Source organism: Aotus nancymaae, unplaced genomic scaffold (assembly GCF_030222135.1).
Source record: "Aotus nancymaae isolate 86718 unplaced genomic scaffold, 86718_ANA_hifiasm-v0.15.2.pri h1tg000064l_1, whole genome shotgun sequence".
NCBI lineage: Eukaryota > Metazoa > Chordata > Mammalia > Primates > Aotidae > Aotus > Aotus nancymaae.
This window is the reverse complement of record NW_026988479.1, coordinates 32,134,653-32,161,944: the sequence shown is the minus strand read 5'-3', so window position 1 is coordinate 32,161,944 and position 27,292 is coordinate 32,134,653. Positions and strand designations below refer to the sequence as shown.

Genomic DNA, 27,292 nt, shown 5'->3' with positions numbered 1-27,292 from the left:
GAAGCAGAATGAGATCCATAGCAAAATATTTTGTAATCTGAAAACACACAAAGCAATATTGTGCATCTTTCATGGATACTTACATATCTAATGACATTGATTGAACACATTAGCAAAAATTTGGAGTATGTATTGAGATGTCAGGGAAAATTTGAGGAGGCTTAACAGACCTATGATGACATTGTGCCTTAAACTGTGTGATGAACTCAATTCTGCACCTATGAAGAAAATACATGCATTCAGTCATGCAAGGAAAATCTATTCATTTGACAAATAGTTAGTGAGCACCTGCTGGAGTGAAAAAACATGCCACCCAAATCCTAGCACATAGAAATAACCATATTTGACATTTTGTACACCTGTGCTCTTTTCTCCACCTCCATCTCCCAGTTTTGAATCCTGACTAAAATATTTTACTTTTCTGCTGAAATGCATCTTCCCTTTCTAATGATGTCCTTTCCAATGCTACAAAACTTGCTGTTTTTAATCTCAAACATTCTCTGAACCATAATCCTTTCCCTTTCTAGTTCACAGTTCAGGACAATGTCTCCCAAACTTACTTTCTCATTCACTTCACAACATACAACAATAATGGCCATTTCTTCTACTCTTTCTCAAAGGTCATCAATGGTTTCTTAATTTTTAATCAAGTGGTCTTTTCTCTGTTGAGATCAGTATTTATTGGGTATATACCTTGATACATGATGGCAGGGTCTATGTTAAGTGCTGGGGGGTACGAGATGATTCCAGTCCAGTTCCTGTGTTCCAGGAAATCACACTGTGGTTTGAAAATAGATATGAAGGCTGGGCATGGTGGCTCACTCCTGTAATCCCAGCACTTTGGGAGGCTGAAGTGGGAGGCTCACGAGGTCAGGAGCTCGAGACCAGCCTGGCCAACACAGCAAAACCCCGTCTTTTACTAAAAATACAAAAGTTAGCCGGGCATGGTGGCACATGCCTGTAATCCCAGCTACTTGGAAGGGCAAGGCAGGAGAATCGCTTGAACCTGGGAGATGGATGGAGGTTGCAGTGAGCCAAGATCGTGCCATTGAACTCCAGCCTGGGCAACAGAGCAAGACTCCATCTCTGAAAAAGAAAAAGATATAAATTGGATAATCTTAATATGATGTTCTAATTACAGAAATAAGGTGTGCCCAGGTTGCTGAAGTTCCCACTGGAGCTCAAGTGGGAACTTTGCATTTAGGAAGATGTGTTGGAGAAGATTCAGTCTGAGTATTGAAGGGTGAACAAATTAAATAAGATTAGGGAATTCTAGGCAAGTGGTTCTCAGACCTAGCTATTCATTTAAGCTTAAAAAAATACTAATGCCTAGGTCCCAGCACAGCTCTGGACTAAGAGAGGAACAGGTGTCAGCTACAAGGGTATGGAATGGTAGGAGATGTAGCTAATGTCAGAGCCTTTTTGTTTTTATTTTTAATAATGAGATGGGGTTTCACTATGCTGCCTAGGCTGGTCTCAAACTCCTGAGCTCAAGCAATGTGGCTGCCTTGATCTCCCAAAGTTTTGGGATTGCAGGCACGGGCCACCGTGGCCAGCCTAGTGTCAGAGCCTTTGATCTCAGATTCTCACTCAAAAGAATGTTCTTAACCACTTCTCATTACTGGTTCCACATGACTGAGGGAGGTACTAGTCAGGATATGTTAGATTATGCTGTGGTTAAACAAAAAATAATTTAGTGGTTTAGAATATCAAAGTTTGGACTGGGCAAGGTGGCTTATGCCTGTAATCCCAACACTTTGGGAGGCTGAGGCAGGCAGATCACGAGGTCAAGAGATTGAGACCATCCTGGCCAAGATGGTGAAATCTTGTCTCTACTAAAAATACAAATTATTAGCTGGCATGGTGGTGCATGCCTGTAATTCCAGCTGCTCAGGAGGCTGAGGCAGGAGAATCACTTGAACCCGGAAGGTGGAGGTTGCAGTGAGCTGAGATTGCACTACTGCACTCCAGCCTGGGACAGAGCAAGACTCGGTCTAAAAAAAAAGATAACAAAGTTTGCTTTTTAGTTTTACATGCTTCCACTGAGGATCATGGGGATGGAGGGTGGGGTTCTACTTAACATCATTCTTAATCAGAGACCCAGGCTTGGGGTCTTTTACTCTTTGAAGCCAGGCAAAGGGAACATAGTGAATTGTACACCAATTCTTATAGGCTTCCACCTGCAAGTGACCCATGACACTTTTGCTTACATGCACTTGCCAAATCCAGTCCTGTGGCCATATTGAATATCATGGTGATGGGGCACGTTACTCCATTATGTGTCTAGAAGATAACTAGAATATTTGTAAAAATAACTCTTACTAAGCTGTATGAAATCAGATTAAACCTAATTGCCAATGGCAGCCATTTATATTCCTCTGAGGTTCCACACTGTGGCACCTGGAAGAAGTGATTTCACTATATTTGTGCCAACCAAGATATTTCCAGGAGATTTTAATGCTGTACTTTTTCATTCTTACATTCAATTCTTCCACTTTCAATTCCTTCTTTCCTCCCTTCCTCCCTCCTTCCCTCCTTCCCTTCCTCCCTTCCTTCCCTCCCTCCCTCCCTTGCTCCCTTCCTTCCTTCCTTCCTTCCTTCCTTCCTTCCTTCCTTCCTTCCTTCCTTCCTTCCTTCCTTCCTTCGTCTTTCTCTTTTCCTCTCCCTCTCTGTTTCTTTTTCTTTTTTTGAATAGGGGTCTTACTCTGTCGCCCAGGCTGGATAGCAGTGGCATAATCATAGTTCGCTGCAGCCTCAACCTCCCAGGCTCAAGCAATCCTCCCACCTCAGCCTCCATAAGTGCCAGGATTATGGGCATAAGCCGCCATGTGTGGTCCACTTTCAATTTCTTAACAAAGATCTGGCCTTGCCAGGAGAGCAAAAGTTGGGTTTCCAAGATTTCAATACTTTCTGTATTTCTTCAGATGGAAACTCTCTTTCCTCTTCTGGGAGTAACACTAATGTAACAATGACTTTTTGAGCTAACCACAATATGCTCCACCCAAGCTCCATTTCTCCTTTTTTTATTTGAAAATCCTCCCTTTGTGAGATTGATTTATGAGGTCAATTGACTTATGCCAGCTTCTTTCCATCTTTGTTTCCTTTGCTTATAAATTGATACTTTTCTCTATGTCTTTATGACTTCAAAGATCTTGCATATAAGTAATCTCATTTAATTCCCAAATAGACTCCATAGTGAAGGCATTATTCAATCCTTTTTTACAAATAAAGAAAATAAGATTCAGAGGTGAGACAGGGTCTCACAAAGCTTTCTGAAATATTTACATCTTCTGACAGCTACCCTTACGTTCTTTCCACTTTGTATTATTTTCTCCCTTTAATGAGTCAAAATGTTTACTCATTTATTCACTCATCAGGTAGTTATTATCTATTAGAAGCCTGGCACTGAATCAGCTGCAGGGTTGTATGTACTTGGTCTCTTGTGCTCGGCTGTCCATTGCTCAAGCAACAGCCTTTTCTTCTAATAGAACTCTGATTTTCTTCAGGGAACCAGCATGTTTTATCTTCCGATTGGAAGGACCCTAGATCCCTATCCCAGGCTCAAGGCATATGGGCCTGATTGGTCTAAACTAGTCATACCAAGAACCCAAAAGCAAATGCAATAAAAACAAAGATAAATATCTGGGACCTAATTAAACTAAAGAGCTTTTGCATGGCAAAAGGAACAGTCAGCAGAGTAAACAGACAACTCACAGAGTGGGAGAAAATCTTCACAATCTACACATCTGACAAAGGACTAGATCCAGAATCTACAAGGAACTTAAACAAATCAGTAAGAAAAAAAAATCCCATAAAAAAGTGGTCTAAGGACATTATATTAGACAGTTTTCAAAAGAAGGTATACAAATGGCCAATAATCATATGAAAACATGCTCAGCATCACTAATGATCAGGTAAATGCAAATCAAAACCACAATGAGATATCACCTTACTCCTGTAAGACTGGTCATAAAAAAAAACAAAAAAACAGTAGATGTTGGTATGGATGTAGTAAACAGAGAACATTTCTACACTGCTGATGAGAATGGAAACAAGCACAGCCATTATGGAAAACAGTGTGGAGATTCCTTAAAGAACTAAGAGTAGAACTACCATTTGATCCAGCAGTCTCACTACTGGGCATCTACCCAGAGGAAAAGAAGTCATTCCTTGAAAAAGACACTTGCATACACATGTTTATAGCTGCACAATTAGCAATTGCAATATCGTGGAACCACCCCAAATGCCCATCAATTAATTAGTGGATAAAGAAACTGTGGTATAGATATACAATGGAATACTACTCAGCTATAAAAAGGAATGAATTAACAGCATTTGCAGTGACCTGGATGAGACTAGAGACTATTATTCTAAGTGAAGTAACACAGGAATGGAAAACCAAACATCATATGTTCTCACTGATATGTGGGAGCTAAGCTATGAGGACGCAAAGGCATAAGAATGATACAATAAACTTTGGAGATTTGAGGGGAAGAGTGGGAGAGGAGGAAGGCATAAAAGACTACCAATCTGGTGCAGTGCATACTCCTTGGGTGATGGGTGCACCAAAATCTCACAAATCACTACTAAAGAACTTACTCATGTAACCAAACACCACCTGTACCCCAATAACTTATGGAAAAATAAAAAATTAAAAAATAAACCAATCATATCGATCTCATATAATAGATTTGAGGGTAAGCTGGTGGCCTAGTTCTGGATAAGTCAAGTCTGCCAAGAAGGGCTTCTCTTCCCAAATAAAAAGTCAGACTAACAATGTGAAAGCGTTTCTTTCTCCCCTTTCCCTTTCCCAAACATGAACTTGATGTCCAGAAGTACCTCAGTCTTCCTGTGACCAGGGTGTGACAAACCAGCATAGGGGAACAGAAAGAGAAAAGTCTGGGTCCTTGATATTTTTGAGTCCCTGGGCTGTCTAGATCTGGGCTTCTTGTCATGAGAGGAAAAACAAACTTCTTATTGTTTAGGCTTCTGTGAATTGGATTTTCTGTTCCTTCCAGTTGACTGGATTCTTAAGTGACTTAAATGATTGTTTTGGCGACAGACTCATAAAGAATTTCTATTTGTATTATATTTGTTAGACAAATCTGCACACCACCATACCCAGCTAATTTGTCTACCAAACCCAGCCACTTCTGAGTAACTGTACTCCATCCACAGCCCAATTGCTGAAACTGCAATTGGAATGGTGGCATTCTGCATGGTGGGATCTTTTTTCTCCAGGGCAAGGCTGATCTCAGGGTAGCCAAGCACAGGGAGCAGCCAGTGGAAAACAATATGAAGCCTACCTTGGAAAACATGAACCAGAGGGGCTCAAGTTCTCCCTCAGGAACCTGGCATTTAGAATTGAAAGAATGGGTGAACTCAGAGAGCTGGGTTGAGGGTCACTTAGAGGATTTGGGGCTAGGGTGTATAATAAGGACCATGAGAAAGCTGACATCATGAGAAACCTGGTCCAGGGAGAGGTTGAGAGAGGGACAGAAAGAGATACCCCAGAGAAGAGCAGAGGAAGTAACCCCTTGACGTTTTCTAATGAGGTGCTGATTCCAGACTGCGTGTGCCCTTGTCATGAGTAACCACCTCCTTGGGGCAATTTGAGTGAATCTCAATATTCTTGTCCTGAAATCAGCTCGAATATACTAGGCAGTAAAAGCTATATTTTGAGTTAAGTTTTCAATGTCTTCCAATCCCTCTTTTCTTGTATGTATAATGCCAAATGTAATATCTCCTTTATGGGTTTGTTGTTGGGATTACATGTGAACAAGACCTAGCACAGTGCTTAGCGCATAGCTACAGCTGAATGAATGTTAATTCCTTTTCCATTTCCCTAGCGCCTAGGTTGCGAGCTTAATGAAGGCAAGAATGGCTTGTCTGATACAGCAGTCTCAGGGTTTAGCACGGTGCCTGCACATAGCATGAACTCAATGGGTTGGCAAAGGTTTTCTGTTACAACTAGATAGTAAATATTGTTGGCTTTGTGGACCATATGATATCTGTTGCAATTACTCAGTTCTACTATTGTGGCATGAAAGCAGCCATATGCTAAAAAATAGACATGACCACGTTGCAATAAAAGTTTCTTTACAAAAGTGGATGTTGGGCTATATTTGGTCCAAGGGCCATAATTTGCTGACTCTTGCTATAGGTGAGAAATGAATGAATAAAAATGAACGAATGGGATTTTATTTAAAAATGCCATTTACCAGAAAGAAAGTACTGGTTACTATAAAGGACTCTTTATCAGAAAACCTGGATTCTATTTTCATCCTATTACATGTCTTTTATCTTCTCCGGCCTTATGCCTTTATTTGTAAAATGAGGCCTGATAATCCCTCCTTTGTTTAAAGATTTGGAACTGTCAGGTCTGTAAAGGTAAAATCTATGCCTTATTTGTCTTTATTCTCAGTGCCTAACAGAATTCCCACATGTCTAAGCATAATAGTTGACAATCACTTGCTCAATGATTGCAGGTTTGAGGTGAATCAGGTGTTTGGTGAAGCAGGTGCTTGAACCAGATAATAGTATAAACTCTTTTATTACTTACTCATGTATTTATTTTTTGAGACAGGGTCTTGCTCTGTTGCCCAGGCTGGAGTGCAGTGGCGTGACCTCGGCTCACTGCAACTTTTGACTCCCAGTTTGAAGTGATTTTCATGCCTCAGCCTCCTGAGTAGCTTGGACTACAGGCACATGCCACCATGCCCAGCTAGTTTTTGTATTTTTTGTAAAAAGGAGGTTTTGCCATTTGCCCAGGCTTGTCTCAAACTCATGAGTTCAAGCAATTCACCCACCTCAGCCTCCCAAAGTGCTGGGATTACAGGCATGAGCCACGGTTCTTAGCCCTAAACTCTTAAAATTGGGGAGGGTAACATGGGGAGAAATGCCAGAATATAGGTGATGGGGGGGATGGAGGCAGCAAACCACATTGCCGTGTAAGTACCTATGCAACAATCCTGCATGTTCTGCACATGTACCCCAGACTCTTAAAATTGGAAAGACTTTAAAATCATCCAGCCAAATTCTCACTTTGTAGAGGTTTTTTAGTAGATTTAAGATTCCAAATTACTGAAAACCCAATGCAAATTGACTTAAGCCCCAAAGGGAATTTATTGCCTCATTGATGTGCTTTGTTTAGGGATTCCACTCATGTCATAGACCTAGGCTTGCTTTACTTCCTCACTTGCTTTCTGCTTGATTGGTTCTCTTATGAGGCAGGCTTTCCTCGTTGGTGGCAAGACCGCTGCCATTAGCTTCCGGCTCATTTTCTCACAGCTCAGACCAGAGGAAAATAGAGAAGGTCTCTGTTTTTTTTGAGACGGAGTTTCTCTCTTGTTACCCAGGCTGGAGTGCAATGGCGCGATCTCGGCTCACCGCAAACTCCGCTTCCTGGGTTCAAGCAATTCTTCTGCCTCAGCCTCCTGAGTAGCTGGGATTACAGGCGCGCACCACCGTGCCCAGCTAATTTTTGAATTTTTAGTAGAGACGGGGTTTCATCATGTTGACCAGGATGGTCTCCATCTCTTGACCTCGTGATCCACCTGCCTCGGCCTCCCAAAGTGCTGGGATTACAGGCTTGAGCCACCGCGCCCGGCCCCAGGTCTCTATCTCTTAAAAGGCACAATAAACAGCTCGCGATTGTGTATCCTTGACTTCATTTGAGTCACTTGCTTATCCTTGAGCCAATTGCACCCATGAATGAAATCAATGCCACCTGAACTGCATTGACTGAGAATGAGGAAAGTCTGGTTCCCCAGAGGCAAACTTCCAAATGCAGAGAATAAAGGTGGCAAATACATGAAATACCCATCACTGCTTAGGAGTCTCTCAAAAATATGCTTTAATAAGAACTGAGCATCAAATGTTAGGCTGTTTGTGAACATTCTGAAGCCTGATCATGGACTCTAACTTAGGAAGAGACTACCAAAGTTAGCCTCATTTTTCAGTGTTCGACCCCTCCAGATATTAGATTACTTTTAACATTTACATTCCTAAAACAAAGGAATGTGTGCATTTAAAAAAAAATAAATTTTATTTTAAAGCAGTTTTAGATTTTCAGAAAAATCCAAGATAATACAAGAGAGTTCTCATGTTCCCATACATTTGTTTCCCCTATTATTAACAGCTTATATTAGTGTGATATATTTATTAAAAATAATGAACCAGCCGGGTGCGGTGGCTCATGCATGTAATCCTAGCACTTTGGGAGGCTGAGGTGGGTGAATTGCTTAAGGTCAGGAGTTCAAGACTAGCCTGGTCAACGTGATGAAACCCCATCTCTACTAAAAATACAAACAATTAGCCAGGTATGATGGCAGGTGCCTGTAATCCCAGCTACTCGGGAGGCTGAGGCAGAAGAATCACTTGAATCCAGGTGGCAGAGCTTGCAGTGAGCCGATACCATGCCACTGCACTCCAGCCTGGGCAACAGAGTGAGACTCTGTCTCAAAAATAATAATAATAATAAATTAAATAAATGAACCAAGATGAGTACATTATTATTAACTAAAATCCATACTTTATTTATATTTTCTTACTTTTTAGCTAATGGCCTTTATCTGTTCCAAGATCCCACCTGGGATACCACATTACATTATTTATTAATTTATTTATCTTTTAAAAATAGAGACAAGGACTTACTATGTTGGCCTGGTTGGTCTTGAACTCCTGAGCTCAAGTTATCCTCCCACCTCAGCCTCCCAAAGTGCTGGGATTATAGGTGTGAGCCACCGCACCTGGCTTGTTTTCTTCATGATTCGATGTCATTGGGTTTTGAGGAGGAAGTCCATAGAGGTAAAGTGGCCCTTATATTACATCGTATCAAGGGTACATGTTATCAACTCAACTCATGGTTGATGTTGACCTTGATTGTGTGCCTTAGGTAGTATTTGTCAGTTTTCTCCATTGCCCAGCAAATCCCCACTCTATGTTTTGAAGGAAGTCACTAGGTCAAACCCACACTTCAAGAGTGGGGATTTGTGCTTTTATCTCCTTGAGTGGGGAGGATCTACATAAAGTATATCTAATACTTCTGGGCAGAAGATTTGTCTATTATCCCCTACTTATTCATGGATTCAATAATTTACTTCTTTCAGTATGGCCTCAGATATTTATTTTACGCTTTGAATTATAATCCGGTATTCTTTTATTTATTTTGTTGCTCAGGTTTTCCAGCTTTGAGGTGGAGCCAAAGCTTTTTGGAAGCTCTTTTGATAATCTCCTTTGCCCTTTAAAATAATCCCATCATTAGGGAAAGTTTTTTTTTTTTTTTTTTTTTTTAATTTTGTTCTTTTGGTTTTTAGCACCTTCTTGCTTTTACTTACTGACATTGCAGGATGCTCCAGGCTCATTCTGTATATTTTTTGCTTCAGTACTAGAATCAGCCATTTCTCCAAGAAGCTCTGGTTCTTTTTATGGGAGGGTAGAAGTAGAAATTAAGATGTGGGTGCTAGGTATGCTCAATATATCCATTTTATTTATTTATGTATTTATTTATTTAGAGACAGTCTCCCTCTGTTGCCCAAGCTGGAGTGCAGTGATACAATCTCAGCTGACTGCAACCTCTGCCTCCTGGGTCCAAGAGATTCTCCCGCCTCAGGTTCCTGAGTAGCTGGGATTACAGGCTCGCACCACCATGACAAGCTAATTTTTGTATTTTTAGTAGAGACGGGGTTTCGCCATGTTGGCCAGGCTGGTCTCGAACTCCTGGCCTCAAGTGATCTGCCCACCTTGGCCTCCCAAAGTGCTGGGATTAGAGGCATGAGCCACCACACTCAGCCTCAATATATACATTTTTAAAAGTTAAGTTGTAAAAGGTTTATAACTTAAAAAATGGTAAATTTCTTTCCCACTCCTTTGCATTAAATTTAAACTCTTTTGAGCTTGTTCTTCTGGTTCTTACCTTCATATTACTCATAGTGTTTTTATGCTGGTACTGTCTGATAGATAAATTTGAGACACTATTTGTTGATTTCTTATAAAGGTGAATAGACTGTCTTTCTTACTTCCCTACCCCACTTCCTCTCTACCAATCTTTCCAGTATAGTCATATCAAAATTGTGTGTTAAGTTGTGGCATGGTGGCTCATGCCTGTAATCCCAGCACTTTGGGAGGCTGAGGCAGACAGACCACTTGAGGCCAGTAGTTTGAGACCAGCCTGGCCAACATGGTGAAATCTTGTCTCTACTAAAAATACAAAAATTAGTCAGGCATGTGCGTGCCTGCAATGCCAGCTACTTGGGAGGCTGAGAGATGAATTGCTTGCACCCTGGAGGCAGAGGTTGCAATGAGCCAAGATTGTACCACTGCATTCCAGCCTGGGTGACAGAGCAAGACCTTATGTCAAAAAAAAAAAAAAAAGGTCTGGGTGTAGTGGCTCATGCCTGTAATCCCAGCACTTTAGGAGGCTGAAGTGGGAGGATCACGAGGTCAGGAGATTGAGACCATCCTGGCTAACAAGGTGAATCTCTGTCTCTACTAAAAATACAAAAAGTTAGCTGGGCGTGGTGGCACATGCCTCTAGTCTCAGCTACTCAGAAGGCTCTGTCTCAAAAAAAAAAAAAAAAGTGTGGGTTAAGCCAGTAGCCAGATTTTACATTATCATGATCATGTAACTATTAATAGCTTTCATAATTAGCAAATGCACCATAATTACATTTCTTTTCTAATATAACATTTTATCTTTCCTGGTTGTAATAATTAACTCAGTTTTTGTTTGTTTGCTTGTTTTTTTGAGACGGAGTCTCCCTCTGTCACCCAGGCTGGAGTGCAGTGGTGCGATCTTGGCTCACTGTAGCCACCACCTCCTGGGTTCAAGGGTTTCTCCTGCCTCAGCCTCCCAAGTAGCTGGGATTACAGGCACCCACAACCGCACTTGGCAAATTTTTTGTATTTTTAGTAGAGATAGAGTTTCACCATGTTGTCCAGGCTCGTCTGGAACTCCTGACCTCAAGTGATCTATCTGCCTTGGGCTCCCAAAGTGCTGGGATTACAGGCATGAGCCTCCACACTTGGCCTTCATTGTCTTTTTTTCTTAATTTCTCAAGTATCCATAAAATATTCATCCCATCACTGTGAGCAGTGGCTCATGCCTGTAATCCCAGCACTCCTGGAGGCTAAGATGGGAGGATCACTTGAGACCAGGAGGTTGAGACCAGCCTGGGCAACATGGCAAGACCATGCCTCTACAAAAATTTAAACAAATTAGCTGGGCATGGAGGCACGCACCTGTGGTTCCAGCTACTTGGGAGGCTGAGGCAAGAGGATTGCTTGAGCCTGGAGATTGGGGCTTTACTAAGACATGTTCATACCAGTGCACTCCAGCCTGGGCAACAAAGCAAGACCCTGTCTCAAAAAAAAAAAAAAAAAAATCCCAAATATTCCATCATACCTGCCAAACACCTATCAAATTTATTTTCAAAATACCTAAGTACATGAGCTTATTCATGACACTACCAACACCCCAAGGCTTATTCCTCTGCCCTTCTGCCCCAGCCTGAGTTGGTTATAAAAGTAACTAGTCTCCAGAGATGCTTCCCCTGCCACCCCAATGAACCACACTTCCTTGTATTCACATCCTTGTATTGCTCCGTCCACTTGAATTCTCTGGGACAGCTTTATAACTTGCCTTGTGACCAATAGAATACTGTAAAAATGATACTGAATGTCACCTAAGCCTAAGTCATAAGAACCTTCATAGATTATTCCTGAACATGTTGGAATGCTCATGTTTTAGAAAGCCAGATCCTACATAAGAAATCCAACTACTCTGAGACCACCATACTGTAAGGAAGCCCAAGTTGCCATGTAGAAAGGCCACATGGAGAGAGAGAGAGTTGTCAGCCTAGTCCCTACCTCTTCTAGTCATTCTATTAATTTGCTAGACATATGATTCCAGCTAAAAATGTCCTTTTTGATGATCAGTCATGTGAGTGAGAAAGTTATCTTGGACAAATAGTCCAGTCTAGTCTTGAGATAGCTGTAGCCCTAGCCACTGTCACTGAGTGAGTGCTACCCAGCTGAACACTGTCATCCCAGGGAATCATGAAAAGTACATTGTTGAGGTACTAGGTTTTGGGGTGGTTTATGATGCAGTGAAACAGTTCTTCTCTCTGTTCTGCAGTTTTCTTCGTGAAATTTTTCTTCCCTGGAGTTAGATGTCGTGTTTTCTGGATCCCCTGTCTTTCTGTTTCCTGGTTATTTCTCCTGTTTTGCTATAGATTTCCCTTCTATTACTTCCTAGGAAAGGAAGCATAGTAAGTAAATGTTGAATCCATGTCCAAAAAAGTCTTTATTGTGCTCTTTCATTTGAGAAATGGATTGTCTGGAAGTAGGATTCTAGGTTGAAAATAAATTTCTACTCTGAAATTTTTTTTTTTTTTGACTCAGGGTCTCTGTCTGTTTCCCAGGCTGGAGTGCAGTGCCGCAATCTCAGCTCACTACAACCTGCACCTCCCAGGCTCAAGCAATCCTCCTGCCTCAGCCTCTGGAGTAGCTGAATTTTTTGTATTTTTGGCAGATACAGACTTTCTTTTCTTTTTCTTTCTTTTTTTTTAAGACAGAGTCTCTGTCACCCGGGCTGGAGTGCAGGAGCGCGATCTCAGCTCACTGCAACCTCTGCCTTCTGCGTTCAAGTGATTCTTCTGCCCCAGCCTCCCAAGTAGCTAGGATTACAGGAGTGCACCACCACACTCAGCTAATTTTTGTATTTGTAGTAGAGACTGGGTTTCACCATGTTGCCCGGGCTTGTCTTGAACTCCTGACCTCAAATGATCTGCCTGTCTTAGCCTCCCAAAGTGCTGGTATTAGAGGTGTGAGCTGCTCCACCCAGTTGATCCAGGTTAGTCTGGAACTTCTGGACTCAAGTGTTCCACCCCCGTTGGCCTCCCAAAGTGCTGGATTACAGGTGTGAGCCACCACACTCAGCCTCCCCTCTGAATTTTGAAGGCATTCATGCATTATTTTCTAGCTTTGTTGTTTGGAACACCAATGCCTTTCTAATTCCAAATCCATCAGTGCAATATGTTGTTGTTCTGGAGTCTTTTCGTGTCTTTTCTTTATGTCTGATGTTCTCAGAATACGTGATGATGTCTTGCTTTGTGGAGACATTTTCATTCACTGAGCTTAGCATTTGATTGGCCCTCTCAATGCTGATAGTCATGTCCTTTAGTTTAGTTATGAGGGTCTTCCTTTTATTATTTCTTTAGTAATTTCCTCTCCTCTATTTTCTTTTGTAGTGTTCTGAAACAATCCTAGCCCTTTGACTTTGTAGATAATGATATTTTCTAACAAATTTTCTTAACTTTATTTTTCAAAACTTCCATAAAATTCAGGGGTAGGTATAATATTTTTAATTTCTAAGAGTTTTTTTCTAGTCTCTGATTTTTCATTTTTATAACATCTATGTTCTTTTTCACAGATGTAAAATCTTTCTTTCTGAGAAAATATTAGCTTTTAAAAATTTTTTTGAAGTTCTCTTTAGCTCACCCTGTTGTTTTTGTCTCTTTTTTATGATAAATACTTTCCTCAAATGTCTGATGATCCCTAATTATCTGTTCTTATCTGAAAGTCACACTAAAAACTAATTAAAAGTTCTGCATACATGGCTGAGGCTCATGAACTGGTGTACTTATTGAAGGAGGGTTGGGTGATTTTGTTGGAGAACACTCAAAAAATATAAATATCTGAAAATGTTTTATTGGGACCATTTAGTTTAGCCAGAGATTAAATTCTTCAGTTTCCTGGGGATAGAATAGGGAAAGGATCCCATGGTTCTGTGGGCATTCAGGGGAACGGTTCACTCTGAATCCCCTTATTTTCATCCCTGCCCATGTTAGTTTGGCTTTCCTGAGTCCAGAACCTCACCTGATAATTTAGATTTTTCACTGATACCTTCAGTAGAAGCAATGTTGAAATGTTTGAGGTTTGTTGGCTGGTTACAATCAATTGAGGATTTTTAAAAATCTGGAACATTTGTGCATTCTTATATTTTCTCTCTGGTACTAAGTAGGAGCAAGACACAGGTAGGCTTGGTCGTATGGACACATTACCCAAAGGGTCACAGTTCAAAGGACAATGTAGTGATTTACCATAAGCTTTGGAATCAGGAAGTTCTGGGCTTCAGTGTCTTCCTAAAGCTACACATTTTTTAATTTAATTTTTTTATTAAACTTTTTTTTAAACAAAAAATTGAGAGGGGGTTTTGCTATGTTGATCAGGCTGGTCTCAAACTCTCCTGGCCTCAAGTGATCCTCCCATTTCGGCCTTCCAAAGTGCTAGGATTACAGGTGTGAGCCACTGTGCCTGTCTTCACTTTTCTTTCTCCATTATTAGGGCAAGGAGACCAAGGGAGAGGGTGAGGGAGAACCTAGAATGGAAATGGAGCCAACTTTTAGTCTAACTGTACTTTGGCCCCATGAGGAATCTACATGTAAACATTTGTCAGTGTGGAGAGTCAACTGCGTTTTGTGATAGGCTGCACAGCGGTTGGGACGACTGTGGCACATGCATAGGTTATACAGGCAAATTTGCACCAGCACATATATGGATGCTCATGCACACATAGGAAACCCACTGTACACGTGGACAAAGAGGCACAAGTATGCCCACGCCATCCCTCCACACACACATTAGTCACCAGGAGAAAAGGGCTCAGCACATTTCATCATGCTTCACCAATTGGGGGAAGCCATTTAGGACAGGGGAACGGGAAGATTATGAGGGAAAAAGAGAAATGAAACAAGAGTCCCACCCTGTCAGCATTAACTGCAGTATAAGAAAAGGGCTCTGGATAGATAGACAGACTCCTAGCTCCGATCAGCCGTCAAAATGTCCAAAGAAACTCTCGTTCTCTGGCTGGTGATTGAGTTTTGGGGGCTTTATCTGAGTAAGTGTTCTGAAACCTTCTATGTAGAAGTTCCTGGAGGACTTGCTATTGTGTGATGGACTTCCATGCACTGGTTTGGGCCTCCATAAAGCACAGGCTCACTTCATTTCTGCATCCCTCCCCTCTCCCTTCCAGGCTTTCTTCTGCGGAGAGTCTCTCCTGCCTCCTTACACAGAGGTTTATCCAGAGACCGGTCTGGAGGTTTTAGGCTGGGGTAATTTGGGTTTCTATTGGAAATGGCAACTGAAGAAGAGACACAGAAATAAGTGGTCAGATAAACTGGGGAAAAGAGATTTCCTCTATGGGTGTTATTCATATAATCAATAAGTCAGGAGAATTTGTTCTGGTGAGAGTTGTGATCATTCTTGTCATTCCCTCTGTTTTTTAGAAGTGTTTGTTTGCTTTTTGATTTGTTTTGCTGGGGTGAGGCCTTACGGTAAGGTTTCTTTTCTGCACGTTGTTTTTGGGTTTTGGATGATGCAGAGGTACACACTCAGTTTTGCCCAGTGAAGTCCTTTGCATCCTGGTGGTATAGGGCCAGTGTTCTGGCCTGCGCTGCAGCTGCATCTCGGGCACTAAGTCTTGACACTGGGAATACATCTAAATTGCTCTGGCTCTCCCGAATTTGTCCCATAGTTTAAATGAGAGCCCTGGCTTCTTAAATGACCAGTTGTCACAATCTGTGCTTCTAGGATAAGATAATATTGAATAGTCCTTGAAGTTTTATGAAGTCCATGTTTTTTAAATGGATACATAATAACTATACATATTTATGGACCACTTGTGTGTTATTTTGATATATACATACAATGTACAATGATTGAGTCAGGGTAATTGGGATATTCATTTCTTGAAATAATACATTTCTTTTTTCTTTTCTTTTTTTTTTGAGACGGAGTCTTACTCTGTCACCCAGGCTGGAATGCAGTGGCACGATCTCGGCTCACCACAACCTCTGCCTCCCAGGTTCAAATGATTCTCCTGCCTCAGCCTCCTGAGTAACTGGGATTACAGGTGCCCACTACCATGCCCAGCTAATTGTTTGTATTTTTAGTAGAGATGAGGGTTCACCATGTTGGCCAGACTGGTCTCGAACTCCTGACCTCAGGTGATCCATCCATCCAGCCTCCCAAAGTGCTGGGATTCTTTGTGTTGAGAACATTCCAAATATTCTCTTCTGGTTATTTTGAAATACACAAGAAATTATTAATAACTACTATGCTATCAAACACTAGGATTTATTCCTTCCATTTAACTGTATTTTTTTTTCTTTTTTCCACATGTTCTAACTAACTGTATTTTTGTACCCGCTAACCCACCTTTCTTTATACCCCTTCTGCCCTATTCTTTGTGGACTCCGGTGACTATTATTCTACTCTCTACTTTCATGAGATCAACTTTTTTAGCTCCCATGTATGAGTGGGACCATGCAATATTTGTCTTTCTGTGCCTAGCTTATTCAACTTAACATGATATTAATAAACTCTGTTTCCAACTATGTTGTTGCAAATGACAGAGTTTCATTTCATGGCTGAATAATATTCTTCTGTGTGTATATACCACATTTTCTTTATCCATTCATCCACTGATGGACACTTAAGTTGATATATCTTGGCTATTGTGAATAGTGCTGTGATAAACATGGGAATGCAAGTATCTCTTTAATTGATTTCCTTTCTTTGGGATATATCCCCAGTAGTGGGATTGTTGGATCATATAGTAGTTCTGTTTTTAGTTTTTAAGGAATCACCATACTGTTTCCTATGACGGCTGTAGTAATTTCTTACCAACGGTGTGTGAGAGTTCCTCTTTCTTTGCATCCTAATTAGCAATGGTTATTTTTTGTCTTTTTGATAGTAGCCATTTTAACAGGAATGAAGTGATACCTCATTGTGGTTTCGATTTGAATTTCCCCGATGATTAATGATGTTAAACACTTTTTCTTCTACCTCTTGGCTATTTGTATGTGCAGAAACCTTTCCAACATGGTGCATGAGAAAACACCCACATTTTAAGGAAAACAAGCGTATTTGCTGCCTGTCAAACTCGTATTATACTATTCTCTCTGCTGTTGTTTCCTCGATAGTGCCATGTATCCTCAGGTCCCTACTTAAGTCAGGCTTTTCCCAGCCACCCCGTAGCCTCTGAACTAGGTTAGGTGTTTCTGCTATGAGTTCTCATTCTCCTTGGAGTTCCTGCATCTTCAACCTTGTGACTCTAGCAAATGCTTGCTTACCTGCCTCTCTTCCCAGATACTCTGCAGGCCCCATGAGGGCAGGCCAGGTCTGCTTTGTGGCTTGTTATATTTCAGCACCTAGTTCCATGCTTAATACATTATAGGCACTCAAGAAGCAATCTACTACAGGCCAAGTGTGGTGGCTCATGCCTATAATCCCAGCACTTCGGGAGGCCAAGGCGGGTGGACCACCTTAGGTCAGGAGTTTGCAACCAGCCTGGCCAACATGATGAATGAAACCTTGTCTCTACTAAAATCACAATAATTAGCTGGGTGTGGTGGCATGTGCCTGTAATCCCAGCTACTTGGGAGGCTGAGGCAGGAGAATTGCTTGAACCTGGGAGACAGAGGTTGCAATGAGCCAAGATTGCACCGAGGCATTCCAGCCTGGGTGACAGAACAAGACTGCATCTCAAAAAGAGAAAGGAAGAAAGAAAGAAAGAAAAGAAAGGAAAAGAAAGAAAGAGAGAAGAAAGAGAGAAAGAAAGAAAGGAAAAAAGACGGTGGCTCACGCCTGTAATCCCAGCACTTTGGGAGGCCAAGGCGGGTGGATCATGAGGTCAAGAGATCGAGACCATCCTGGTCAACATGGTGAAACCCCGTCTCTACTAAAAAAATACAAAAAAATTAGCTGGGCATGGTGGCGCGTGCCTGTAATCCCAGCTACTCAGGAGGCCGAGGCAGGAGAATTGCCTGAACCCAGGAGGCGGAGGTCGCGGTGAGCCGAGATCGCGCCATTGCACTCCAGCCTGGGTAACAAGAGTGAAATTCCGTCTCAAAAAAAAAAAAAGAAAGAAAGAAAGAAAGAATCTACAGAGTGAAAGCAGTCCCTGTCACTTTCACACTTCTACTTTGGGTTTGGTATGAGCACCTCTTTGTTTAGATGTAAGAAAACTACCATCTGCCTTTTCATCCATGTTTTTTTACTGACTGTCTTATCCTGGAAACTTGAGGTTTGGAGGGTTTTGTCAGGTTGAAAGTTGCTGGGGTCTATCGAACACTGGTTGAGGGGCTTTTCCAGTCCTGCTTGAAGGAGGCAGTACCTGGTAAACTGTTTATTGTTTCATTTTATTATTTTTTTCTATATGTGACTTTTCTTTTTTCTTTTTTTTTAGTCAAAATTTTGTTTTTTTCTGAGACAGAGTCTCACTCCAATGCCCAGGCTGAAGTGCAGTGGTGCAGTCTCAGCTCACTGCAACTTCTCTGCCTCCCAGGCTCAAACAATTCTTCTGCCTCAGCCTCCTGAGTAACTGGGATTACAGGCATCCACCACCACACCCGGCTAATTTTTTGTATTTTTTAGTAGAGACAGGGTTTCACCATGTTTGGCCAGTCTGGTCTTGAACTCCTGACCTCAGGTGATCCACCCGTATTAGCCTCCCAAAGTGCTGGGATTACAGGTGTGACCCACTGTGCCCGGCCTATACGTGCCTTTTCTAAGACGACCAACTTAAAAGAGAGTGACTGCTCAGAATCACCAAGGATCAGAGCTGGCTGTACTCTTAAAAGATGCCCTTCACTCTGCAGATGGTGATTTTGAGACTCAGAGTGGGGAAGGGCCAGCCTTGCTCAAGGTCACCAGCTAGGGAAGGAACAAGCTGGCAGAAGGACCTAGGTTGTATCCACCATTCCAGGTAGCTCCACAGAAGTGAAATTGATTTGATACCAGCAATTACTTTACTGAGGGATACTTTTGCAACAGACAGGAACCATTTTTTGTCTTATTTCTAAATTCTAATGTCCTTGGTTATGCATATTAATACTTTGTTAATTTCACATGGCATTTGATACTCCTCCTTATGTGGACCTTAGCACCATTTGTGAGGTGAGTATTATCCCCTTTGTCTTGTGATGATAATGAGGTCAAGATTACCATGGCTTTCCTCCAACAACACAAAAGCAGTAACTGGCAGGATGGGGTTTACAATGTGAGCCTCATGGATGTTTTTCCTCCTGCCCTACCCAGCGCCTGCTTCCTTTTTGTTATATGAATTTTTAATAAGATTAGTAACACAGAAACACTCCTGGTGAAAATATTAAAATGTTATAAAGCCAAATGCCCTTTGGACTACTATCCTCAATTCCAGTCCCTTTCCTCTGACCCTGGGGGTAACTGACACAATGAGTTTGGTGTCTAGTGCACCAGACAGTTTTCTATGTATTTAATTTCAAATGTCTGAGCCCACAGAAACAAAGACAATTGTTTTATTTATTTGTTTTACAAGAAGGGTTTTATATTTTATGTCTTGTTTTGAAATTTGCCCTCTTCATCATTAAATGGCTTGGAGTCTTCATGTCAATTCATGTAGATCTATCTCTAATGCTATTAATCTACATAGAATTCCGTGGAATAAATATACCCCAGTTTAGCCATTCCCCATGTATACATTCATTGTCCATTTCATTCACATATACACGGAGGCTGCAATCAACATTTGCAAATAGGCATCTTTGTGAACATGTGTTTTTCTAGGGTAGATAACAAACATGAAATTGCTAAGGCATATCTAGGACTCACGTATAGTGAATATTTAATAGAAACTGCCAAATTTCCTCACAGTGCAGCTGTACCAATTCATGCCCCCATTTCGCTCTGATTTATCTCAGGAGGCTAAGTCCTTTCCTAAGTCCCTTCCCACAAGTATCTTGGAGCCCTGTTTACTCACACCTTGGTCAATATTCAATATGTTCAGTGTTCTAAGTTTTTGCCAGTCTAATGGGTGAAATTAATTGGCTGCTCCCATTTTCTTATCTATGAATTGCCCATTATGTCCTCTGCTAGTTTCTCTATTGGATTTTTCTTATTGAGCAATTAGGATGCCTCCTTTCATACTACGGTACTTGAAAAAATAAAATGTTGACTCTCCAGTGGAATACTTCTTGTACGTGTTTTATTAATGTATCAAATATTCATAGGAAAAAGATCGTATGTTTTTTCTTTTTTCTTTCTTAAATTTGAGGCAGTCTTGCTTTGTTGCCCAGGCTGGAGTCCAGTGGTACAATCATATCTGACTGCAACCTCAAACTCCTGGGTTCCAACCATTCTCCTGCCTCAGCCTCCTGAATAGCTGGGACTATAGGCGCATGCCACCACACTTGGCTGAGTTCATATTTTGGTAGTTATTAATTTCAGGTGAATGTGTTCTATGTTGTTAACACAGATGAGGGTGATGACATTGAACTTCTTATTTTTCTCCTGGATTCATGGGAGGCAAAATGGACTTCCCACTGCATTTATTTATTTTTTATGTGTTTATTTTTTTTGAGACAGAGTCTTGCTCTGTCACCCAGGCTGGAGTGCAATGGCGCGATCTTGGCTCACTCCAACCTCTGCCTCCTAGATTCCAGAGATTCTCCTGCCTTAGCCTCCTAAGTAGCTGGGATTACAGGCACCTGCCATCATGCCTGGCTAATTTTTGTATTTTTATGATACAGGGTTTTTTTTTTTTTTTTTTTTTTTTTGAGACGGAGTTTCGCTCTTGTTACCCAGGCTGGAGTGCAATGGCGCGATCGCGGCTCACCGCAACCTCCGCCTCCTGGGTTCAGGCAATTCTCCTGCCTCAGCCTCCTGAGTAGCTGGGATTACAGGCACGCGCCACCGTGCCCAGCTAATTTTTTGTATTTTTAGTAGAGACGGGGTTTCACCATGTTGACCAGGATGGTCTCGATCTCTTGACCTCGTGATCCACCCACCTCGGCCTCCCAAAGTGCTGGGATTACAGGCGTGAGCCACCGCGCCCGGCCAATACAGGGTTTTACCATGTTGGCCAGGCTGGATTTGAACTCCTGACCTCAAGTGATCCACCCCCCTTGGCCTCCCAAAATGCTGAGATTACAGGCGTAAGCCACTGAGCCTAGTGTCTCACTGCATTTATAATCTGTGAAACATTTCCCTGTGGTGAAGTGAAGAGACCAAATTCAGGGAAGGCTGCAGTCTGGTCCAAATTGGGAATGGCTTTTTATCATAAGAACACCCAGAGGTTGAAGTGAGCCGAGATTGCACCAGTGCGCTTCAGCCTGGGCAACAGAATGAAACTGTCTTTTGTTTTTTTCAAATGAGTTTCACTCTTGTTGCCCAAGCTGGAGTGCTATGGTGCAATCTCGGCTCAATGCAACCTCTGCCTCTCAGGTTCAAGCGATTCTCCTGCCTCAGTCTCCCGAGTAGCTGGGATTATAGGCATGCACCTCCAGGCCCAGCTAATTTTTTGTATCTTTAGTAGAAGCAGGGTTTCATCATGTTAGTCAGGCTGGCCTTGAACTCTTGACCTTAGGTGATCTGCCCACCTTGGCCTCTCAAAGTGCTGGGATTACAGGTGTGAGCCACCTCGCCCGGCCGAGACTGTCTTAAAAAAAAAAGCTAACTATGAAAAACCCCAGAAGCACATGGTCTTGCTTACCATCTGGGTGACTCTTAGGGCTCATGTCCACCTTCTCCTGGAGAGAGGAATGCCTTGATGTTACTGCCAACTGAGTCAGGGAGGAACAGGGCGCTGCTGGCCGTGCCTTCTATAACTTAGCCAACTAAGTCAGCAAAGTTAGTGAATAGAGAATCTCACAGGAGGGTGCCTCAGAGAAAACAATGAGCAGGTTCCCAGGCACCCAAGGGGGAGCAGGGTGTGGTCCCAACAATCTGAGATCTACAGCCTGCCTGGCTTTCACTTCAATAGCATTTCTGGGGAAGGAAATGGTTTGGAATAATCTCTGATGCGCAATTAAGCTAATGGGCTTAACATTTTTAACAGTGAAAATGTTTTGCAGATTATCAGAGATGAAGGTAATCTTAGAGGAGCTTGTCTAATGGTCTCAAACGCTGGTTAGCCAGTCAACTACATCAGGGCGACCTGGAGAACTTAATCCAAGTACAAATGCATGGGCCTTGGTCTGAGGGATTCAGGCTCAGGTTTGGGCAATAAACTATGTATTTTTAACAAGCTCCTTAGGTCATGCTAATGAGTAGCAGAGGTTGGGACACACTCATACTTCATTTTAGAAAAGGTGAAACATTCCATCTCAACTAGCTGATGCAGTAAACCTAACCTTCCAGCATTTTTTTTTTTTTACATCACAGCTGTCATTTTAGATAATTTCTGTGGTTCCTTCTTGCGCTAATGTTAAAAAAATACATTATACAAAGTGAAATAAGCCATGCATAGAAAGACAAATACGGTCTGATCTCCCTTATATGTGGACTCTAAGAAAGTTAATCCCATAGCAACAGTAGAAAGGTGGTTGCCAGAGGCTGGGGGGTGGCTGGCTGGGATAGGGAAAGGGGAGATGTTGATTAAAAGGTATAAAGTTTCAGTTAGACTGAAGGACTAAGTTTTAGTGATCTATTGCACTGCATGATGACCACAGTAATTAATAATGTATTAAATACTTCAAAATTGCTAATAGATTTTTAATGTTCTCACCACAAAAATTTGTTAAGTTGATAAGGTGCTGGATATGTTAATTAGCTTGACTGAATTTTTCTACCATGTATATGCATATCAAAACATCACATGGTACCCCATAAATAAACACAACTATTATTTGTCCATTAAAAATAAATAGTCCGTGAGCTCCACTTAACTTCATATTATCTAACAGCAAACAACTAGTCCAACGCGAGTAATTTCCAATTCTAGTAATTTCCACTGAAAAGAGAGAAGGAAGTGGAATACATACGTTTACAGCCTACCTTTCTCTCATCGCACTCTCTGGATTGGGAGACCCATTGAAGCTTTTCAGTCTGTAGCCCACAATATCGATTTATAGAAAACAGCCCACCTGATTATATGAATAAGTGGAACTGAGTGACAAGGTCAGGATTTTTCATGTGAGAGTTTATTGGTTATCGAATAGAACTAAAATCAGAGGATTTAAATCAGCAAAAAGGTCTTGCCGTGGAGATGAGTTTAGAGATTCAAGTGGCCACTTGGCTGCACTTGGGGGATAGAATCATGTGGAATTAGGAGCATAGCAGCATTGCGAAGCACATCCAAACTTATGCTAACGAACCACATCGGCCTGGGCAACATGGGAAACCCCGTCTATACAAAAAACACAAAAATTAGCCGGGAGTGGTGCCACACACCTGTGGTCCCAGCTACTCAGAAGACTGAGGTGGGAGGATGGATTGAGTCTGGGAGGTTGAGGCTTCAGTGAGCCATGCTTGCACCACTGCGCTCCAGCCTGGGTGACAAAGCAAGACCATGTATCAAAAAAAGGAAAAAAAAAGAAAAAGAGAGAGAGGAGAAACATAGACTACAGCTTTTTCCATCTTCCTGGAAGCATCTATTAGCACAAAAACTGTGTAGCATATTTGAGAGATTTCAGTACTGCATGACCTAGTTTTCACTTTTTTTGTTGCAGCACCAGCCACATCAGAGATTGTTGTGATGGGGTTTTTGGGTCAGCCCGTGACTTTGCCCTGTCTGTACCCATCCTGGTCTCAGGACAGCAACAGCATGTGCTGGGGGAAAGGCCGGTGCCCCAACTCCGGTTGCAACGAGGAGCTCATCCACACCGATGGAACGCGGGTGACCTCAAGAAAGTCAGCAAAATATAGACTTTGGGGGACTCTCCAGAGAGGCAATGTCTCCTTGACCATCTTAAATCCCAGTGAAGGTGACAGCGGTGTGTACTGCTGCCGCATAGAGGTGCCTGGCTGGTTCAACGATGTAAAGTTACACAGGCGCCTGCAGCTACAGAGAGGTAAGCACATGAAGGGCCTCATGTCTGTGGAAGGAGAGATTCAGTGCTTAATGGATAATAGAATCAGTGACTGGTGGTGAAGAGGTTAGAATTGCTTTTACAACGTGTGGGAAGATTGAATTTGAAATGAGATGCCATGGTATGAAGTAGGTAAGTAAACACAAAAGCAGCCACAGAAATGAGTGGAAGGTGGAAAGGGAACCAGTGAATTGCAGGGTCAATTTGAAGAGGCAGCTGCTATGTATCTAGGGGATTTCCACCTTGCAGATATTTGGGTCCAGTGTTTTTAGATCTATCCATTTTTATGTAAACTCTGTTGATTTTTTGCATGTTGGCAGATTTAAAATAATACAAAAATTGCATGAACTAAGTAAAATGTATTCATGGTTCAGCTTCAGCCAGTAAGCCAATGTTTTGCCACTTCTGGCAGAGGAGAAAGGGCCTGAGATTTGGACACAGTCATAGCAGTTTTCAGGTGCTCTTTCTTCTATTATTATCAGTCACTTTTGATGAAATTTGGAATATGGTGGGATTCCAGAAATTTGAGCTGCATTGAGCCTATGGTTGAATAATGCTAATAATAATCATCTTCAGTAGTTTTCTGGCATGGAGCTTCCCAAAGTGAGCTCTGTATTCTGCCTGCATCAGTGTCAGCTGGAGGATCCCTGGACTCTATTCCTAACTGGATGGGCACCCTGGAAGACGAGAATCTAGATATCTGTATTCTTTTTTTTTTTTTTTTTTGAGACAGTTTTGATCTTGTCGCCCAGCCTGGAGCGCAGTGGCGCGATCTTGGCTTACTGCAACTTCTACTTTCCAGATTCGAGCAATTCCCCTGCCTCAGCCTCCCAAGTAGCTAGGATTACAGGTGCCCACCACCACACTCAGCTAATTTCGTATTTTTAGTAGAGATGGGGTTTCACTATGTTGGCCAGGCTGGTCTCAAACTCCTGACTTCAGGTGATCCACCTGCCTCGGCCTCTCAAAGTGCTGGGATTACAAGTGTGAGCCACCACGCCCAGCCTATGTTCTTAAGTTTTCAGGTGACTCTAATGCACTCTAAAATTTGAGACCAACTTATGTGGATTACTCTAATTTAAGAACTTACATACATATTAGTATATCTTTCTCTTAAAGCAACATTGTGAGAGAGCGAGAAAGTATTCCAATTTTGCAGAAGAGAGAAATGAGGTTTATCAACGTTAAATGACTCCCACTCAAGTTTTCTCTTTTCGAATTGGGTATAGCCAACTATTATTTTATAGAATACTTGACAATATATTATGAGGTCATTTCTAAGTTCACTTGGAACAAATGGTGTCTTTCTGGTCCATTAGAGTCCATGAAAATTTGGCATATTCTAGAGAGGATGAGATTTGTAGAATAAACGGTGGCTATTGAAGCTCAAATCAGATGTTTGGGGGTGAGTGGTGTTGGTATGAACCAATCTTTACTGTCTGAAAGAGACTACATTCTCACCCTAGTTTGCATGCTTTGAGCTCACTTTCGATGCACTCATTTATGCATTCATGCAATGTTTTTGGAGCGTCTACTATATGCCAGACGCTGTGATAATTATTGGATTTATAGCATAGAACAAAATAAATGACAGATTTTTCCTCATGATGCTTAAAGTTTAATGGGATAAACAGACTTTAAACGATAGCAATAAAATAAATGGGCAGTTACGGAATGCAATAAAGGCCGTGGAGGTGAAGTATGAGAGCACATCACACAAAAGCCTAATCATTATTGCAGAATCTACTTGGCCTCCTTGCAGAAGTAACCTTTTAGCTGAGACCTGAGAGTTAAGTAGGAGTCAGCCTCGTGAAGAATGAGAATAGGAAGCAGCAGGTGCAAAGGTTCGTGCAGTGGGCAGGTTGCTGATGTGTTCAAAAAGCTAAAGAAAGGCCAGTTGGGTAGGAAAAAGTGATAGCAGGCGGGTGGAGACATGAGATTGGAAAGAAAGGCGGGACTGGGTCAAATGGAGGCTTGCAGCTTGCAGGCCAAGGTGCAGGACTGGGTTCTCTATCTTAAGGGCAAGGAGCACCCGGTAAAAGATTTAGGCAGGGGATGGACATAATTACATTTGGCTTATTTATTATTATTATTATTATTTGAGATGGAGTGTTACTCTGTCACTTAGGTCGGAGTGCAGTGGCATGATCTCAGCTCACTGCAACCTCCTGGGTTCAAGCGATTCTTCTGCCTCAGCCTCCTGAGTAGCTGGGATTAAAGGCGCTCACCACCATGCCCAGTTAATTTTTGTATTTTTAGTACAGGGTTTCACCATGTTGACCAGGCTGGTCGTGACCTCAAGTATTCCCCCGCCTTGGCCTCCCAAAGTGCTGGGATTACAGGCATGAGTCACTGCACCTGGCCAACATTTTAAATGACTACTCTAGGCAGTGTGTGAAGAATAGATTGGAAGGAAGGGGTCAGAGTCAGGGCAGGAAATACAATTTTATTGGACATTACAATGGTCCAGGCCAGTGGACAAGGTGAGGCCAGAGAAATGGAGAGAAATGGATGGGTCCCAGATGTACTTGCACTGTTTCCCTTTCCCTCCATCTCAGCTTGCTGCCAGACATGTCTGTTGTTGTTTACAGCCCCGACAACGAGTAGAACAACCACCACATACAGAACAACCACCACGAGCCGCACCACCCCACAGATGACAACCACCACAGCTGCACTGCCAACTGTCATGACCACACCCGATCTCACAACCAGAACACCACTTCCAACGACAGCCATCACCGTCCTCACAACAGCAGACTCGTGCCCTTCACCAACCCCAAGCACCTTTCCAGAGGCAGCCACAGGTCTTCTGACTCCCGAGCCTTCTAAGGAAGGGCCCATCCTCACTGCAGGTACGCAAATGTATCTTGGGTTTCTTAGAGTTCTCTCGCTGAATGATGCAGCCCAGTGACTTGCTTTCTCTGTGTGTGTGTGTGTGTGTGTGTGTGTGTGCGTGCGCACACACACATGTATTAGTTTGCTAGACCTATCAAACAAACACCACAGACTGGGTGGCTTAAACAACAGAAATTTATTTTCTCGCCGTTCCGGGTTCTACAAGTCCAACGTCAAGGTGTCAGCAAGGTTGGTTTCTTCTAAGTCCTCTCTCCTTGGCTTGGAGGTAAGAATATCAGTCATGTTGGATTACAGTCCATTGATATGCCCTCATTTTACCTTAATTAGCTCTTTGTAAGCCCTATTTCAATGTCCATTTGCATCTGAGGCACGGAGGGTTAGCACTTCAACATATGAATTTTGAGGGGACACAATTTACTCAACAGTAGGCGCGTGTGTGTGTGTGTGTGTGTGTGTGTGTAAGGAGATGTTTTTACTAAACTGTTCCTTTTCTTTTTTTATGGTGTCTTTTTTTTCTGCCTTTTCCTTTGTGTTTTTGAAAAGTCAGCATTTTGGGTTCTCCAATTGACCTCTCAGGAGTCTTG

General features: G+C 42.2%; 1 protein-coding gene across 15 annotated transcripts in view; it reads left to right on the top strand.

Annotated features, from left to right (window-relative positions):
* The window catches only part of TIMD4 (T cell immunoglobulin and mucin domain containing 4), a 242,205-nt gene that overhangs the window by 181,723 nt on the left and 33,190 nt on the right, over positions 1 to 27,292 (top strand). For 13 of the 15 annotated variants that reach the window (XM_064366596.1, XM_064366593.1, XM_064366589.1 and 10 more), the window contains 2 exons: positions 23,490 to 23,831; positions 26,441 to 26,704. In XM_064366596.1, coding sequence (XP_064222666.1) covers positions 23,516 to 23,831; positions 26,441 to 26,704 — 580 coding nt within the window. In that variant the 5' untranslated portion in view covers positions 23,490 to 23,515. Of the gene's footprint in view, positions 1 to 14,603; positions 14,900 to 23,489; positions 23,832 to 26,440; positions 26,705 to 27,292 lie in introns of those variants that run through there. The other 2 variants (XR_010338800.1, XM_064366583.1) reach the window with 2 other exon arrangements.